Here is a 19505-nt window from a genome sequence, read left to right as displayed (position 1 = left end):
AGTGTTATGTAGCACACTGGTGTCAGAAGCAGGGTAGATACATTAGTACATATAATCCTTACAACAAGCACTCCTGTGAGGTAAGCATAAGCATTTTTAAGCCACTTACTCCAAGGCATTAAGAGAATAAACGAGAGGGGAAAGAAGTTAACAGTAATGGCAAGGAGCCATGAGAGAGATACCAAATGAACAACAAACCAAAAAAATTGGGGCTGGAGTGATAGCACAGCGGGTAGGGCGTTTGCCTTGCACGCGGCCGACCCGGGTTCGATTCCCAGCATCCCATATGGTCCCCTGACCACCGCCAGGGGTAATTCCTGAGTGCAGAGCCAGGAGTGACCCTTGTGCATCGCCAGGTGTGACCCAAAAAGCAAAAAAAAAAAAAAAATCACTGGCAGAACAGCAGTCAAGGTCTTAGCTGTAAGTAATGAAACCCTCTTAGACTGATAAACAGTATTAAAGCTTTTGGTTTCTCCTAATGTTACCAATATGGGTGGGAGTGAATCTATTGGCAGCATCACAATTTGACATCAATCCTATCACAGGAAGGGCAGTCAATAGTCACCATTATGAACATTCACTGCTGTTCCTATGGATGGTGATGACACCATGTCGAAGAGTAGGTGAATGTTAATTACTGCTACCTCTAAAGAAAGAAAGTATTTCCTTTCCTTTCTGGGTCAGGGATGTGGCTCAGCAGTCAATTTCCAGCCTGGTCAAGACCTGGATTTAATATCTGACATGGCTCTGTGTGTCGGGGGTGGGGGTGGGGGGAGGGTGTGCTTAAGTGCATGTGCACACACAGAAACTTTAAGTTTGATGTAACTCCCCCCCCCCCCCGACTTTTCTTCCATCTGTCTGGCATGTATGCATCTGTTTGGCAAGTAGGACTGTATATTTTTCTTCCATTTGTTCCGCAGTATTGAATCACTGAAGGTACACAGTGTCATGAAATACTCTGCCTATGTTCTCAATATATTTTATGAAATCAGGTCATATAGCAAGGTCTTTAATTCATCTTGAGTTGACTTGTGCGTGGTGTAAGAAAGGGGTCTGAGTTCATTTCTCAAAGGCAACCATTAAGTTTTCCCAGCACCATTCATTAAATATATTTCCCTTGCTCCACTGCAGACTCTGCTCCTCTGTCAAAGATTAGTGGTCCACATACTTGAGAATCTGTCTCTGGGCTCTCAATTCTATTCCACTGGAGTCTCAATTCCACTCCATTGGTCTGAGAGTTTTCTTCATTTCTATAATTGAAACCATAATGTTTCATTTGTTATAGTCTTATAAAGTTGGGAAAAGAGAAGCATCCCATCTTTTTTCCTACAATAGCTATGGCTATTCAAAGGGTAGCATTGTAGCACTGTCATCCTGTATTCAAAGGGTAGCACTGTAGCACTGTCATCCTGTTGTTCATCAATTTGCTCGAGCGGGCACCAGTAACAGTCTCCATTGTGAGACTTGTTACTGTTTTTGGCATACTGAATATGCCATGGTTAGCTTGCAGGCTCTGCCGTGCGGGCAGGATACTCAGTAGCTTGCTGGGCTCTCTGAGAGGGACGGAGGAATCAAACCCGGGTTGGCCGCCATGCAAGGCAAATGCCCTACCCGCTGTACTACTGCTCCAGTCCTTGAGTGGACATTCAAAGGGTATTTAAAAAATATGTATTTTTTGAGGGGGTCCACACCTGGCTGATGTCAGGATTCATTCCTAGCACTGTTCAGGGAGATGGTATGGGGTACTTGGGATCAAACCTGATCCAACTGCTCACAAGGCAAGCACCATATCTGCTGTGCTATCTCTCTGGCTGGGGAAGGAGGGGCGGGGGGGAGGGGTGATTACTCCATATAAATTTCAACAGCATTTGGTCTATGTCTTTAAAGAACATCATGGATATTCTTATAGGGACTGCACTGAATATGCATACTGCTTTAATTTGGTTTGTCATTTTGACAATATTGATCCTTCCAATTAAAAAGGGATGTGTTTTCCATTTCCTTGTGTCTTTTAGTGCTCTTAGTAGTGACTTAGTTTTCTGTATTTAAGTCTTTCACCTCTTTTTTTAAGCTGATTCCCAGGTACTTGAAATTTATTTTTATAGGCAAAATTGTAAATGGGATTGTTTTTTCAAATTCTCTCTTCTATTTCACTGTCTGCATATAGAATTGCCAAAGCATTCTGCATGTTGATGTGTAGCTTGCTTCTTTACTGTATGAGTTTCTAAGGCCTTTTTTGGGTAGTCTTTAGGGTCTTCCAACAATAGTATCATGTCATCTGCAAATCGTTGAAAGTCTAACTTCTTTTCCAAACTGATGCCCTGTGATAGCTCCTTCAGCTCCTTCTTCTTTTCTTTTCTTTTTTTTTTTGGAGGGGGGCACACCTGGTGGTGCTCAGGGATTACTCTTGGTTCTGTGCTCAGGGAACCATATGGAATGCCAGGGATTGAACCCAGGTCAGCTGCTTACAAGTGCCTTACCTGCTATACTATTTCTCTGTCCCCAATAGCTTTTTCTTCTCTAATTGCTAGGGCAAGGATTTCCAATAATATATTAAATGGTAGTACTGTGATTAACCTTGTCTTGTATCTGGTCTGCTCAGAGAAGCTTTCAGTTTTTTACCATTGAATATGTTTGCTGTTGGTTCGTGGTAAAGGGCGTCTAATTATAATGAGGAATTTTATTCCTCATTATAGAATTATAGAATTCTATAGAATTATAAATCTTAGAATTCATTATAGAAATTCATTATAGAGATTTGGGGCTGGGAGCAATAGCACAGAGGGTCAGGTGTTTACCTTGCATGCAGCAGACCTGGGTTCGATTCCCAGTATCCCATATGGTCCCCTGAGCACCACCAGGGGTAATTCCCAAGTGCATGAGCCAGGAGTAACCCCTGCGCATTGTCAGGTGTGATCCAAAAAGAAAAAAAATTCATTATAGAATTTCTAACCCATTTTATTGACTTTGTTGTTATCACAAATGTGTGTTGAATCTAGACAAAGCAATTGTAAAAATAAAGAACAACAAAAATATAAACCCCATGAAAAGATGGGAGAAGATATGAACAAACTTCCTCAAAGAAGATTTACATCACTTGTCATCGGGAAAATGCAAATCACAAGAGTGAGGTATCACTTCATACCAGTGGAACCAGCACATAGCAAAAAGAACAAAACAACCAGTGTTGGTGAAGATGTGGGAAACAGGAACCCTCAGCCACTGAGTGGTTCAATCCTTTTGAAAAGCAGTAAGCACACTTCTCAAAAAAGAAATGATCTTTTTGTGACCCATCAATTCCACTTCTTGGTATCTATAGGTCCCAAATTTTGGCCCAAAGACCCAAAATCACTACTCAGAAAAGACATCTATACTATTCTTTGCAGCACTATTCACAATAGCAAAAATCAGGAAACAACCCCAATGTCCAAACATAGACGACTGAATCAAGAAACTGTGGTATATGTACACAATGGAATATTACTCAGCTATAAAGACAAAATTGTACATCTGGATGAAACTGAAGAATACCATGTCAAGTGAAATTAGCCAGAACAGAGAAAAGCACAAATGATCTTGCACATGTGGGATATAGAAACATAGTAAGGAAACAAATGGTCAAGGACTATAGAACCTGAGAACTACTTTATAGAATAGTACTTCGAGAGGCAGAGGACTGGAACCATGGTGGGTCTGGGTGTCGGCACTCTGGTGGAAGACAGAGTGCTGGTGGAGTTTTATACCCATGAAATTCTACCAGTTACATTATTATAACCATGGTGCTTAGAATTAAAAAAGAAAAAGTACACACTACAGTAGAAATAAAGATCTCTCTGCATATAAAAATTTTGAGAAAAACAAAGCAACATAGAGCTCAGTGATAAAGCACAGTGTCTACACATCCCAGACATCCCATGACATGTGCTCTACAGATTGGATCCCTTGTGGCTACAACAAAGTATGTAATCTCCGGCACACAACTAGGTGTGAAAATACCATGGATAGGTATGACCTCCAATGAAGACTGAAATCAAAATGTATAGCACACAACCAGAGAGTGTGACCCAGGTGTGTGACCCCAGCTATACAACAGCAAAAAAAGGGGAGAGCAACAGGGATTCCAAAAAAAAAAAAAGGATAGTATCATTCATCTTGTGAAACTTATATACCTGTAAGAATACAGGATAATGGTGTCAGGAGGTGATGTAAGTAACACCGTGGCATTCTAAGGCAGTGTTCTTCAATCCCTTCACACTGCCCCATGAACCCGTAAAGAGAACAAGGTGGTAGAGCAGTGGTTCTCAACCTTTCTGTATCAGCAGACCGACACTGGTCTGCAATGGGACGGTGGCTGAAGGCAACTATTCTAAGGTTCTTTCACTTTTAAGTGGTAAATGGAAGTATTCAGATGTTCTGTTTCTAGGGAATAAGCACTTCAGAACAGAAATTGGGGGAATGAACTTCAAGATAAGACTGTTGTTTGAAAACTAAATTCTAGGGGCTGGAGCGATAGCACATCGGGTAGGGTGTTTGCCTTGCACGCGGCCGACCCGGGTTCAAATCCCAGCATCCCATATGGTCCCCTGAGCACCGCCAGGGGTGGTTCCTGAATGCATGAGCCAGGAGTGACCCCTGTGCATTGCTGGGTGTGACCCAAAAAGCAAAATAAAATAAAATAAAATAAAATAAAAAATAAAACTAAATTCTAGTGCTTGCTTCAGCAGCACATATACTAAAACTAAATTCTAGACTTTCAAAAATGTAGACACAAGACTGAATACAATGTGGATGATACCAGACTTCTGGTAGATGGTGTGGTGTGGTGTGGTCTGTATATTTGTCAGGTATGGAGTTTAATTCTAGAAACTTACATAGTATGGAAAACCAATGGCTCCTCAATTAAAGCAAAACCAAACCAAACCTGAGAGCATGGTTTACAATAGTACAGAAAAAAAAGAAAGGAATAGCTAATAACAAAAACAATCCCGAAAACCTCATACTTTCTACCTGCATTCTATTATTTAAGACATGCTTAAAATATCACTATGCTATGATGGTCATAATTCACAAGTTCTGTTAAGTTACAGCCTTATAACATTCTTATTGTTCAATCTGAAATATTTTATTTGAAGTTCACAGGAGACTGAAAAAATACAATTTGAGTTTTCAAATATGAAAACTGTATAATTAGGTTTTGGGGACATAGATACACTGGGCCATAAATGGGACAATATGATTTAAAATGTATAGAGATGTATTTTATGTCACAGTTCAAGAGTTTGTAAACTACAGTTTTGGGTCAAATCTAGTACAAACTAAGAATAGTATTTACATTTTAAAATAGCTGTTTAAAAAATAAAAACACAGAAAAGTTACAAACACTGTGTCTAGTAAAACATCTGTGATTCTTAGCCAGTTTTGCCAGAGCTTGGCCTAAATATGGTCAGCTTCCCCCACCCCAGTTTTTATCAAAACTTATTTCAGAGGATGGGTGGTGTGAAAAGTTAGAAGCATCTGTTCAGAGAGAACATAGGCTTCTTGAGTGGAAACAGGCAAGCACAGAAACAGATAAGCAAGTGGAATACCAGATCAAGGAAAAATGTGGGCTTGAGAGCAAGCTCATGGTCAGTTTTTTTAAAAAATATTTTGTTAGTGCTTAAAAATAATATTCTTCATATAATATTGTTTGTGTCTATAGATATAATTTACCAGTTTTGTTGCTTAAATTTTATGTATCATTGGTATTTGTCTCCTACAGGCTGGAGAGATAGCACAGCGGTAGGGCGTTTGCCTTGCACGTGGCTGACCCAGGTTTGATTCCTCCACTCCTCTCAGAAAGCCTGGCAAGCTTTTCGCTTGCACTGCAGAGCCTGGCAAGCTCCCTGTGGCATATTTGATATGCCAAAAACAGTAACAACAAGTCTCACAATGGAGATGTTACTGGTGCCCGCTCGAGCAAATAGATGAGCAACGGGATGGCAGTGACAGTGACAGTGTGGTATTTGTCTCAACTATTGAGAGCTTTATTAAACTCTTTAGTTGTGATGATAGATTAGTCAATTTTTCCTTTTAGTTCCAATAATTCTGCTAAATTTGAGCTTATAGTAGGCATATATAAATTTTATTTTACTTTAATAAGGTAGTTCACAATATTTGATTCATTCAATATTTGAACACCAATCCCATCACCATATATTACAATTGTTACATACTTCTTTGTAAATGAATCTCATATTACTATGAAGTGATTCCATTTCTCCATTTAGGAATCTTAAAAAATATTTTTGTGTGGCAGAAAGGGTTGGGTTATAACCAGCTGTGCTCAGAGCTTTCCTGGCCCTGTGCTCAGGGATCATTCCTGGTGGTGCCTAGGGGATTTTTAACCCCCCCATACTATCTCTCTGGCTCTCAGTTCTTCCTTTTTTCCCTTCAAATCTGCCAAACATTATTATTACCTTCAAAGCTGTGGGTGCAGGAGGCTTGGAATGCTCCCTGCAGTGGTCAGTGCAGCATGCGTGCCTGACAGTTTGGCCTGAGAGCGCTAGGGTCACGGGGGCTGTGCCTGGCCATGTAGTGGAACTCAGAGTCTGACACATGCTAGGCCTGTGCTCTACCACTCTGAGCTATCTCTTGGCTCCCAGTTAAAAAAAAACTGTCACTTTTGCAGCTAGATTACTATGTAAATTGTTAAGATCAGTTATAAAATTACTTAAATAGGAAAATAACACTACTTATTAATAGAACAGCCTAAAAAATATTTTCCTAGAAATCCACAGACCAAAACTATATTAGAAAAAGGATACTGCAAACTCTGGAAGAAGTAAAATCCTGAGAAAATCTGAAACAAATGATTTACCACTGTTGCCAAATTTTCTATTATTCATTGTAATTCCAAACAAAATCCCATCTGGGTGTTTGAAACTGCATACAGAATTAGCGGAGCTGAACTAGCCAAGACATTCTAAACAGCAGTAGCAAGGACAGTAAAGTCTGCAGGGAAGCTCTACTAAAGATATTATAATATTAGGAATGTTCACACTACACACAAAATGTAATTCCTTGTGGTTTAGGTCTTAAATGCAAAAAACAAAGTGCTTTCAAAATAAAACATAAAATATTTTTATGAATTTGGGATAAAAGGATTTTCAAAGAGACAGGAGCCACAATTGATAATCTAATAATTTGACAGGACTTACAAAATACTGAGAATAAAAAAGCCATAAACTGGAAAGGCAAGAAACACATGGGACAAAGGGTAGTATCCAAAATATAAAGATATATAAATTGAAGGAAAAAGATAGCGCAAGTCATTTCAAAAAGAAAAATAAATATACAAAGATGCTCAACCTCATCAGCATTTGGGAAAATGGGTTAGGAACACTGCATAAGCTTATACTCCATGCAAAATACTAGCTTTTAGATGTAATACCAATTTTGAATTACAAATGAATATATTTGTACGCTTTACATCTCTTGATTGTTCTTTTGGGGGGTTATTTTGTTTTTGGACTACACTTCACAGTGCTCAGGGCTTACTCCTGATTCTGCACTTAGGGACCATTCCTAGGTAGGGCTTGGGGTTCTAGATAGAACCCAGCTTGCCATGTATGAGGTACGTGCCCAGTCTCTGTGCTATTGCATTACCTCCCTTTTTTGTTTTAGTTTTGCTGTTTGGTTACACTTGCACTTAAGTGCAGTGATTGTTTTTGCATATAGCCAGTTAGTTCAAAAACTAGTGATGATCAACCTCCCTCTCTCTCATAGAACTTTCATCATTGGGTCATCTAGCCCCAAATCTGCTTCTAAAGAATCTGTTGCTTTATGCAACTTCTCCGGAGTTTTCTTATAATTGCAGTGACTGAATTAAGTCAGGCATTCCTTCACCTCTCCCCTATTAATGCAAATTGATTCTCCATGCACGGTCTTTTTTTGACTTTTCATTCTACCACCAAACATGTTTTCTTTAATCTTGTGTACTGGAGACTGGAGACATTAAAAAGAAATGAAAAATGTAACAATCTCTGTGCCCAGGATTTGACAACAGTTCAGAGAAAGAAAAAAGCAAATTACTGCAATATAGCAAGCACTTAACAATGGAGGTATGAAAAGGGGGCATGCCTATAAAGACAGAAGAAGAGGAAATAAGATTGAAGGACTGTGTGTGTGTTGGTGGGTGGGGGGCGAGGAATCCCTGTTTCCAAAATGAGAAAACATTAAGTGGCTTTGCCAGGCATCACCGAGTAAGTGCTAGACTGCCGTTCACCTTAGTCCTCAGAAGCACAGACTGAGGGTAAAGGCACTAAAAAGTTGCAAAGAGGTACAAAGACAATCCCTAAAATCATTAATATTGCAATGGTGGGTGGAAGAACCTGGGCTCAGAAGGCTGAAAATGGTCCTAAGGAAATTAAAGGAAGAGAAAGTTTCAAGCAAGCTGCTTAACAGAATGACTTAGGCAATTCAAGTCAAAAGGCAGACACTGCCAAGTGAGGAGTTGCTTCCACCAAGGTCACAGCCAGCCAGGCACTGAGCGGAGGAGAAAATAGGATGAATTAAAAGTAGACTGAAGACTTGGAAACTTGCTAAATGCTGTAAGAATGAGCGAATGGGTGTATGAGAAGTTTCAGTTATGAAACAGAATTCTGAGCATCGTCACATCAAATATCCATTAAACCAAGAGTAAAATTTGTAAATAGTTCACTAAAAACTTCTACAAGATATCCTAAATTAGAAAACTGGGCTTGGGAAGTACAAGGGAACTTCTGGACATTACTTCCCTTCACCTCGGTTCTGTGCTTCTGACCTCCCGTTATTACTCTCCTGGGCCTGTGCAACCCACAGAACTGAGGTGCTTCCTGCACTCTAGCTAGACACACCCACTTTTCACCCACCAAACACGCTAGCTGGCTGGCTCTTCCCTATTCAACGCTTGCAACTGCTTTGCCTGGAAGCATTTGACTCAGTTTCCACGAGGCTGGTATTTCTTAGCTCTTCAAAGTTGCTTTTTCAGAGAGCACTTCCCCGATCATTTATGGAAACCCTGTTCTCATCCACCTACCTGAGACTTTTGATTCTTCGTAGAACTCAATCAAATCTACCACCCACGTTTGTTTACCATTTTTTGCTGCCTCTTCCGCAACAATGTATCCACCAGCAAGACAAACACATCTGGTTCACCTTGGCCTTTGTATTTTTCAACCCTTAAGAAAGTTCCAGGCAAATAAAGTGTTTAATAAATAAATGTTAAATTACCTACATAACTTCATTTCTCCCTCTTTCACCTTTCAAAAGCTGGTATTATGCACAGTTCCTTAAATCCATGGTCTTTTTCTCCCCTATTCTGAATGTAGTGATGTATATAACCCAAACACTAAGTGTACTTCTATTAGATACCAGGCTCTGAGTGGTAAAATTTGCTTGTTAATATTTCACTTCATCTTCTCAGTTTCTTAACCGAGGTCGGTGCTTCTGAAGTTATTGCCATTACACAGATGAGGAAAAAAAGAGTTAATAACGCACAAATTCACACACGTTATTGAGCCGGGATCAGAATCTGCTTCTGACTTTAAAAACAAAACGAAGTCTGGCCACTTACAGGCTTCAAGGGAGGCAGAAGTTCCAGACTGGGAAGTCCACATATCGCTTTATTTCTGTTCCGAGATCATACCCTGCTGTACCAGTACCCCAGCCCAATTCACTATTCAAATTCCAGCCCCCATCCCACTTGGCTGCCTATGGCGGGAGGCGGTGGAGGATTGTTCCGAACTTTCTAACCCTGCGCTTCACCCCAGAAAGACGTACACAAGAAGAAAAGGCACGACGTTAGCGACTTGGCTCTCTGCGCCGAGGAAGAAGTAACCCACGTCTAACAAGCGACGAGCAGAAGCCGACAATTTCCGCACCTCGTCCGAGGCTTTCCAGCGCTTACCTTAACTGCCACCTCGGGAGCCGCGTCCACCGCCACCGCCAGGGAAGACTTGGCCGAGGGCGATTTGGTCAAGTGCATCAGGGAGTCGGCGGCTGGCAGCGGGCATCGTTCGCCCTCACTGTCCGAGCCCGATTCGGATCCTGAACCCGAACCATAGGAAGCAGCCAGAGCTGCAATCGCAGCCGACATGATGGCAACAGATCCTAGCAGAGACCAGGCCGGGGCGGAAGAAGTGGCTTTCAGGTCCTGCCAGGTTGCCAAAAAAAAACAGACATTATTTGCTTTCTAGAAAATCATTTCTAAAACTTTTCCTAAATAAATTATAATTAGATAAGTGGAACATAATTTAGCATTGGGAGACACTGATCGAGAGATAATACGAAGACTTTTAATAAGATATAACTTCCAGGACCCGCCGGACTACAGGGAGCACTACGAGTCCCGAAATACCTTGAGAGCGCGAGGGCCTGCGATCCCGGCGTGCACCACGGCGGGAAGTGGGAAAAGCACAATGGGAAGTGTAGTTTGAGGTGGGGGGGCGGGGATTAAGGGGCGGAGCCTCACTGACCCCGCCCCCGAAGGGATGCTTCATTCAATTGGCTCTCCTCATCCCTCATTCCCGGGCCAAGCACTGTTCTCTCCGTCCCCCTCCCCCAAACGGAGGATTGGACAATACCATATAGCCCGGGGAAACGGGGGGGAGACGAGCGAGATCAGCCTCCGCAGCGGGGTGAGTGTGGGCGGAGGCTGGGTTGCCCCCCGCGGCTGCACCTGGGCACCGAGGGGGCTGAGGAGCCCAGTGAGCATCTGAAGTTGTTCGTCCTGGACTGTCAGGGGAGAGCTTCTGGCGCGGGGAGGACGGGACCTTAGGGGGCGAGAGTCCAGCGGTCCCCCCTGCTTCAGACGCGGGTCCCCGCTCCCGGTTGTGGAGCGTCGCGCGCGGGGAGGGGGCGGGTTGGGGGCGGCGGCGGCGGTTCGCGGTGTTGTTCGCTCGCGCGTCCAGCACTCGGTGGGTCCGGCGAGCGGCGGCCGCCGTTCCCCCGCGGCCAGGTAGCATCGGCCGCAGCCCGGAGCGGGTCCCCCCCGGGAGCCTGGCGCGCTGGACGCTCGAGGTGGAGTCTCGTGGAGCTGAGGGGGACCGGCGGCCGCCGCCGAAGCATGAAGCAGGGCTGAGGCAAGAGCCCCCCAAGATTTCTCGGTGAGCGCGAGTCTCTCAGGAATTTCGCCCCCCCCTTCCTTTGGGGGTGGGGAGGAGTAGGGGGCCTGGGCGATGAACGTGCGGGGAGTGGAACTCTTCTGAGCCGGCCAGAACGGAGAGAAGGGGCGTGTGGCGCTCTCGCCCGGCAAAGGTGACGGGGATGGGTGCGCCTCCCCCGCCGCTGCCGCCGCCACCCCCCTCCGCGTCCCCCTCCGCGGGGTTCCCGAGCCCCGGCGCCCACCCGCCCGCTGCTCTGAGACAAGCCCGCGGCGACCGGCGGGGCGCGCCCCGAGGCGGCTGGAGGCGGACCGACTGCGGGTCTCACCTGCGCGGCCACCGCCGGGTGCCCGCGCCTCCCGCCCCGGGCTCTCGGGAGGCTGCAGCCCCCCCTCCTCCGCGCCCCCGGTGGCGGAGAAGCCCCCGCTCGCGCGACGTGCGTGCGCCCAGCGTGTGTGTCTGGAGCCTCCCGGGAGAGCGAGTGCGGGAATCCCTTGCCTGGGTCGCCAGGGAAGACGACACGGGGCAGTCGCCCCCGGACGCCTTTTCTTGTCGGGGCTTGGGGCTGAGGGGTGGGGGATCGGAAGGTGGGTGTGGGGGGGAGACGGCGGACGGAGGAGGATCGGGCAGAGTTAAGGAAGCGCCGCCGCGGCCCCGAGGACGGCGGGACTCGCCCATTGTGCCACCCAGATAATTATTCAACTCTGCAGCATCCATTGCACCTTTCCCCCATGTTTCTGTTCCCCTGGCTGCAGCGTGCCCCCTAGCTTCGGCGCTCCGCCTGCCTTCTCTTCTGGCACTTGGCGGAGGCTGGAGCTGGAAATCATGAAAAGAAAAAAAGCCCTTCGGACCCGAGCATTCGCGCAACCTTTCCCATCGCCGATTAATGAACTAATCCCCAGCTAGACTAGGCACTTGAATACGGACTCCGGCTAATCTTCTTGTCCTTGTCTCCCGAGGTGTGTGCTGGATTGTATTTTAAAACCGGAGCGGGGGATGGATGGTGGGTGGGTGGATGGGGGGAGTGATAGAGTCACCTATTCCGCGGTCTTTTATTTCTCTCCGGTAATTGATGTCATTGATTCTTTAATCAGTGGCAGGCTCTTATATTTTCATTTGTGTGGTGGATCATTTTCATTTCTTTTCTAATTGCTGATGGCATTGTCCCATCGCTGGAAAATGCAGTCTCCCTCTTCAGACGCCCAGGAACAGTTGTTGTTCCCTTTGGCGCTAAGTTTTTTTGTTAGGAAAAACATTTTTTTTTCTAAGTCGAGATTTTGAGTAAGATGTTTGCTAGAAATTTTCCCAAGTTTGGAAGAAGAGAAGTTTTGTATTTTATTTAGCTACAGAGTGCTTGATTATTACCCTCATTTGAATGAATGTTTTACAGTAGGGTTTTAACAGCCATCATGAGTATACCCCAAATTCTATTTCTTATTTTCTGTGCGAGTTTATGTATTTACTTCTTACAGTTTTTCCACTCATATTCCTGACTTTTCTCTCAAGGGTGAATAGGCTCCAGTTTTGTATGATCGGCTGCAAGATGAAACACTTTTTGAAAAGGAAATAAAATAGCGGTTGACGATTTGATTATTTAATGCTACAAACTTTACATCATATCATTTAAGAAATAAATGATGCATCTCCACAAATAAGTCGTTTTCTCTTTTTCTTTCTTTTGTAACTCTTCCCTTCCAGCTTTTTCACCCGAAAGTTTTTACCATAACCCTCTTGATAAATTGGAATTGCATAGACATTGCAGAGGCAGTTGTTTCAAGGTATTGCTATTGTTTATGGTATATGGAAGTGGTTCACATACAATATAACTTGATGGTAGGGCATCGGTTGCTTGGTTAGGCAATGACCGTGCAAATTTATAAGATGGACACTTTTGTGCCTTGTTTTCCTTATATGTAGATAGAGATCAGACCCATTTATTCCACTAAATAGTAACATACGTGTAAGTTCAGTAAAAATGTTTATGTTTAAAATTTTTTTAAATGTTTTGTCTTATGAAAGATGAAAATATTTCAGCGTACTCTATAACATAAAATGTTATCAGGATTTCCCAAGGCATGTTAGAATGCTTAATTTATATTGAATTTTGCTTAAGAGACATAAGGGTCTAAATTGAGGAATGTTTTGCGTCTATCAAGAATTTTTTAATAATTTCAAACTAATAGCTATTATAGGTAATACTGTATGTAGTAATAAATAACAAGTATAATTGAAATTGCAGAAAACCTCTCTGAGTAAACAGGTAGAATATTTCCATTGTCTATTTTCATTGAAAAATTTGCAAATAATATAAAGTACTTTCTTAAGATCATTTATAAGGTGTAATCTGCAACTGCTTAATTATTCAGGTTTGTAGGTAATCATATGCCCACACCATTATTACTGTTACATAATATACTTAATTATGTGTTTTGCTCTTTTTGGAATACTTAAGAATACCGTTTCCAAGTGTTTCATTTTTATTATCACAGTAGTATACTGTAGCTTTTTATTTCCTTATTGAAGGATTACTCAGTTCATTTTCATAGTAGAAATCGCTATTAAAATATTATGTGATTAGAATTTTTACTAAAACCGTGCTTTTGGTTAATTACTTTTGGAGAAACTAAATATGGATTATTAACCTATACAAATGTTAAGTTTTGTTTTCTTTTTCAGTTAATTTGATTATATTTTTAAGTGTGCTCCTAAATGAACAGCCAGAATTTAGCGTCATCATTATTGTATAAAAACAGTTAACTCAGGAATTTCCTAAGCATGTAGAGGATAAAAACTGTCCTGATGCTTGTCATAAATCCAAAGTTGCATGCATAGTGATAAGTAAATATTGGGGGCTTTCCCATTTTTTATACAAAAATGTATATGATAGTCATTGGTTTTTAATTATTAGATCATTTAAAATATTGATCATACAAATTTTAATTTGTGAAACACAATAGCTTTAGAGAGGAAAATGTATTGGGGGAGCAGCAGTCTTTAAACTTCATTTGCCAGTTCAGATGTGCCTTTTCTATATATTTTTTGTAGTCATTCTAGATAACTATAACATGTTTCAGTTCTTGATTTAAGAAATAGTTTTATCAAAAAAAAAAAGGGGGGGGCTGGAGAGATAGCACAGCGGGTAGGGCGTTTGCCTTGCACGCGGCCGACCCAGGTTCAAATCCCAGCATCCCATATGGTCCCCTGAGCATGTCCAGGGGTAATTCCTGAGTGCAGAGCCAGGAGTAACCCCTGTGCAGAGCCAGGTGTGACCCAAAAAGAAAAAAAAAAAAAGAAATAGTTTTATCTTTATTGCACACTTAATGAAAATGTACAGTAGAGATTTTTTCCAAGTTATGAGTATGGCATTTTTGACATTTTAGCTTTCCAAAGAAATATTAGTGTAAAGATGTAGATAAATGGTACTCTTTGTCAAATATACCTAAATAGGTACTTTTAAAAATACATAACCCTGAAGTAGAGTTTTTTATAAAATTAAGTCTTGTGATTTTGATCACATTTACCTTATAATTTGGATTATAAACTAATTATAATTTGGGTTATAAATTTGCATGTTGGCAGTTTCTAATTTAGAATGGGACTGATTATACTGTAAATTTATAAAATTATTGAGAACTTGGAACTTACACAGAAATAATATGCTTAGTGGTTATATTTGTAAATAGCTCTCCTAACATAACCCATGATGTACCTGGTTACAGGTTTATGCAGATAGTACTAGGGAGTTACAAACTCATTAATAGTTAGCATAAACATTATATTGCAATTACCTATATTTCTTGTACAACTATCTGTGAAAATCAGAATCTAACATAAAATGCTAATAATACATATCCTTTGTGTTAGACATAACATTATAAGGAACTGTCCTCTGACGTTGTATGTGAAAAGGGTTTTCTTCAGTTTAGTGAATGGTGCAGTCTTAAGTCATCTGTGGCAGGAATTAGAGAATGAAATTGAAATAGAAATGAACTTGGGTCTCCTATGATTTGGAATAAGTCATTTTTCTTCTCACTTGTAAAAGGAGTAGGTTGACAAAACTCACCTGAGATTCTTTTTGGTTACAGATGAACACAGAAGTACTTCAAACTCAGTGTAACCCTCTTTTTCTGAGATCATTGTCCCTTTATAATATTACTACTTAAATACTGTCAGAGAATTCATCCTTTCTGAATCTGTCCTTGACAAGATTATAGTCTTAACTCTTCTAATATACCTACTGGTTCTTGTAAGCTTTGTTTTTACAAAGTAGTTTTTCTATGATAGTTGTTTTGATTATTATTATTCCTTTAAAATTTAACCACTGAGTATCAGAGAGATGGTGCAGGGGCTGAAGTGCTTACCTTGCATGTGGCTGATCCAGTTTGATCCCAGGCACGTATGGTTCCCCAAGCACCGCTAGGACTGATCTCACTTCTGGAGTGTGGCCAGAGTGAGCCCTGAACACTGCTAGGTGTGGGTCAATACCCAAACAACTTTTCAGTTCCCAACACCAAAAACAAGATGATTTCTTTTGTTTCCCTTTAATTTTTTTTATTTATAGCCAACTAATCTGGCCAAGTTTAGGTGGTGTATATTTTTACTTTGGAGAAAGATGCTATGCAGTGAATCTCCAGAAAATTTTTTCCATTAGAAGATACTGGGAATAAGTTTGTGAGGTGGGTGTATGAAGGTAAAGAATATTGCCTGAGGATAGAGTTGTCAGACAATGTATGAGGTATATTTTCAGTTGCTAGTTCTCACAGTCTTATATTGACTTATGGAGCTTTGGACAATGGTGGGAAAGTGGATATGAGAAAAGTGTATGAACTTTGAAAAGAGGGACAGTTTTATTGTTGCTTTGGTTGTTTTGCTTTGTTGTGTTTCCACTACTTGTTTAAGCTAAGTGGATATTTGTGTGGATGCCATTTCTGCAGAGGAGCAGGTGAGAAAAGGGGTCTTAAAAAGTATGTCTGTCATATACTTTGGAATGTTGTATGGATTTCTGTTTTCTTGTTTGGGGGGCCACTCTCCAAGGTGCTTGGAGGTTCTTCTGCTTTTTGATCACTTCTAGTGGTATTCAGGGTACTATGCACCGTTTAGGCAAAAAGATAAGAACTTATCTTGCACCAAGGGCAAGCAACTTTAGAAGTAGTTGGGGGAGAGGGGGATCAAACTTGGTGTTTTGTAGTACTTAACTAACTTTTTTAAAAAAGAGATTAATTGTCTTAGAAAATAACAGGTCAACATCGACTCCTGAAAGGGAAGGAAGTCTTATTCATTGCATGCTTGCTAGATGTATAAGTCACGGTGTGAGTGTTCTGTATTATTTAATTGATGTTATAGTCAAATTGGAGGGTTTATGAGAAAAGAAGCTTAGTTAAATAAGATTTTTATTCTGCTCAGCAGAAGTACAAGTTCCAAGGGAATGACTTTCTATCCAGTTCCCCCAATAAGTGCTGGAAGAGAAGCAAATACCAAAAGAAGTCTTCAGTGTATTTATGTCTTTGTCCATGGTCCTGAGGTTAGATTCCAAGAGACACCCTAGTATTTTTGTAGGAAGGCATCCTTTTTTTTTTTTTTGCATAAACTAATTGGAATTGTATTTTTAGTACTTACAAACTGAATCTAATGGATTTTTGTAGTTTGTATAGGGCCACACGATTATAAAAAATTATAAAAGGTAGAATTTGAATACAGATTCTGAGTTTCCATTGTTTTCTATTATCCTGTGTTGCCGAGATACCACTTCTTTAGGAGATAGATTTGATATGGTGACAACTATTGGATGTTGGTGGCAGTAATGCTGTATTTTGGAATGGTTAATAGTATAGGCTGGGCTGAAGTGATACCACTGTGGGTAGGGCTGTGTTTGCCTTGAGGGCGGTCGACCCAGGTTCGATTCCTAGCATCCCATATGGTCCCCAGAGTGCATAACCCAGGAGTAACCCGTGTGTCACAGGTTGTGATCCAAAAAGCAAACAAACAAACAAAAACCCAGTGTAGGCTGCCGTAGAGGCAGTCTGGGGGATGGGAGTCATTGGTGGGCATGAGACATTGAAGTGGGGACATTGGTAGAGGGAAGTGGACACTGGTAAAGGGATTGGTGTTAAAACATTTTATGCCTGAAACATAATACTGAGTAACTGAGTAACTTTGTATTGCATGGTTAAAAAGAAAGGTATAGATTCTTGTCATTATTTCCTTTGAATAACAGTTGCTGAAGTCTGCTATAGTAAGTTAAATGTTTTTGTATTAACTAGATCATTTAAAAAAAAACATGCTTCAAAGAATTCAGAGAAGCTATTATTACCATAAAAAATATCAGCATAAGTTAAGACTTGAAAAAGGTCTACCCTTAAAATAAGAAACAACAAACTCCTCACTCATCTTACTTCTAAAAATGATATATAAAACACAGCTATATCCCACTCTGTGGTCTTGGCTCTTATTAAATTCCGACTCTTTTACTACAATTACATAAAATATTTAAGACTAAAAATATAAAAAATAAAAAAAACATGCTTCTACATCAAGGAATGATTCATTTGGTTCGTTATCAAAATGAAATTTGGTCATTTTTTTTCACATGATGCTATGAAAGATAGCTTTCTTGTTTCCAGTCTTTGTGACATGTTAGCATGCTTATGTTAGAGATCATACCAGAGAATTATGGAAAGGTTAATTTAAAAAGGGAGAAACAGTATTTTTTTTTTAAAAAAAAGGAGAAACAGAAGCATTTATATTTTAGGATAATGAGAACTAGCATGTTTTAAAAAAAACAAAATTAAAACTTTGTCATATCATGATCTATCGTTATACATGAATAAAATTAAAATTATGTTGATAATATCTCTTTTGGTTTCATTAATTATTTTTTACTAGTTTCAGATCTGATTTTTAAAAGACCCTCTCCTCTGTGGTATCCTTAGGTTGGAGCTGGGATTAATTGATTGTATAGAGTTATTTTCCTACTATATGCATTCAGTGTCACAAAGTTTCTACTGAGAGCTTTTTTTTGATGGGCTACTCACATTTTGATGAGTTGTATTTGGGGTGGGGGTAGTGGGGGGCTGACCTACATCTGGCAGTTCTCAGTGGCTGCTCCTGACTTTGTGCTCAGAAGTTAGTTGTGGTATTGCTAGGACTCAAACCAGGAACACTGCATGCAAGTCCAGCACCTTAAACAATCTCTCTAGTCCAAATTGTATTTTCATTTATTTCAAAATATTTAATTTTATTCACCAATGTATTATTTGGAATTGTAGTGTTTAATCTCTAGTTGTTTTGTGATTCTTTAAAGCAATCTTTCTATTTTGTTGCTTTCTAGTTTAATTTTATTGTGTTCTATGAGCATACAGTGTCTGATATCTATTCTTTTCACTTGGGGGAGGAGATGTGATGACTTTGGTGAGTAGTCTTTGTGAGCTTGAAAAGAATGTTTTTCTGTTGTTTGGTGAAGTACTGTATAAATGTCAATTAGATCCAATTGATTGATGATGGGGTTCAATTCAACCCTATCGTTACTAATTTTCTGCCTATTTGATCTGTCACTTACTGATTGAGTACAGTTGAAGTCTATGTAATAGTGAATTGATCTATTTTTCCTTGAGGACTATTTAGATTTTGCCTCACATATTTTGATACTGTTATTAGGTATATATGAATTAGAGATGGTTATATCTTTCTGGAGAATTTGCCCCTTTATCATTTGGTGCCTTCTTTAGTCCTGAGAAATTTTCCTACTCATAATTATGTCTGCCAATTTTTTTCTTTTTTTTTAAATTGATAAGTTACAAAGCTTTCATGTTTGAATTTCAGTCATACAGTGATTAAACACCCATCCCTCCACCAGAGTACATTTTCCACCACCAATGTTCCCGGTATCCCCATATCCCCACCCCATCTCACCACTCCCCCTGCCTCTATGGCAGATAATTTCCCTCTTACTCTCTGTCTACTTTTGGGCATTATGGCTTGCAGTACCGATACTAAGAGGCCATCATGTTTGATCCTTTATCTACTTTCATATCTGCCAATTTGAACAACAGCTTTTCTCTGGTCTTTAATGAGAATCTGGTGGGCTATAATAATCAATAAAGTATAGCAGTAAGCCCCTCAAAGATTCTTACCTTTAAACTAGTTCATAATCCTAGTAACTTGTTAGTGTTCTTTTTATTGGGGGGAGGTTAGTTTTGGGGCCTCTCCTGGCAGTGCTCAAGGCTATTCCTGCTTCCATACTCAGGATCACTCCTGGCAGGCTGGGAGTACCCTTCAGTGCTGGGAATCAGACATGGGTTGGCCATGTGAAAGACAAGTGCCCTACCCACTGCTCTGGTACTCATTGGCAGGTTGTTGAAGTTAGTTGGGTCAGAGCGATAGTATAGG

General features: G+C 40.9%; 2 protein-coding genes across 5 annotated transcripts in view; one reads left to right on the top strand and one right to left on the bottom strand.

The window, feature by feature from the left end:
- The window catches only part of CDC40 (cell division cycle 40), a 50291-nt gene extending 39944 nt beyond the window's left edge, over positions 1-10347 (bottom strand). Inside the window, exon 1 of the mRNA XM_004605720.3 lies at positions 9926-10347. Within this exon, the coding sequence (XP_004605777.1) occupies positions 9926-10114 (189 nt within the window). The 5' untranslated portion in view covers positions 10115-10347. The remainder of the gene's footprint in view (positions 1-9925) is intronic.
- A 168-nt stretch (positions 10348-10515) lies between these two features.
- The window catches only part of WASF1 (WASP family member 1), a 51154-nt gene continuing 42164 nt past the window's right edge, over positions 10516-19505 (top strand). For 2 of the 4 annotated variants that reach the window (XM_055137127.1, XM_055137125.1), the window contains exon 1: positions 10516-10655. The gene's annotated coding sequence lies outside the window, so the exon portion shown is untranslated. Of the gene's footprint in view, positions 10656-10902; positions 11124-11725; positions 12080-19505 lie in introns of those variants that run through there. The other 2 variants (XM_055137128.1, XM_055137129.1) reach the window with 2 other exon arrangements.

Source organism: Sorex araneus, chromosome 4, assembly GCF_027595985.1.
Source record: "Sorex araneus isolate mSorAra2 chromosome 4, mSorAra2.pri, whole genome shotgun sequence".
NCBI classification, from domain to species: Eukaryota; Metazoa; Chordata; class Mammalia; order Eulipotyphla; family Soricidae; genus Sorex; species Sorex araneus.
This window is presented reverse-complemented; position numbering and strand designations above follow the sequence as displayed.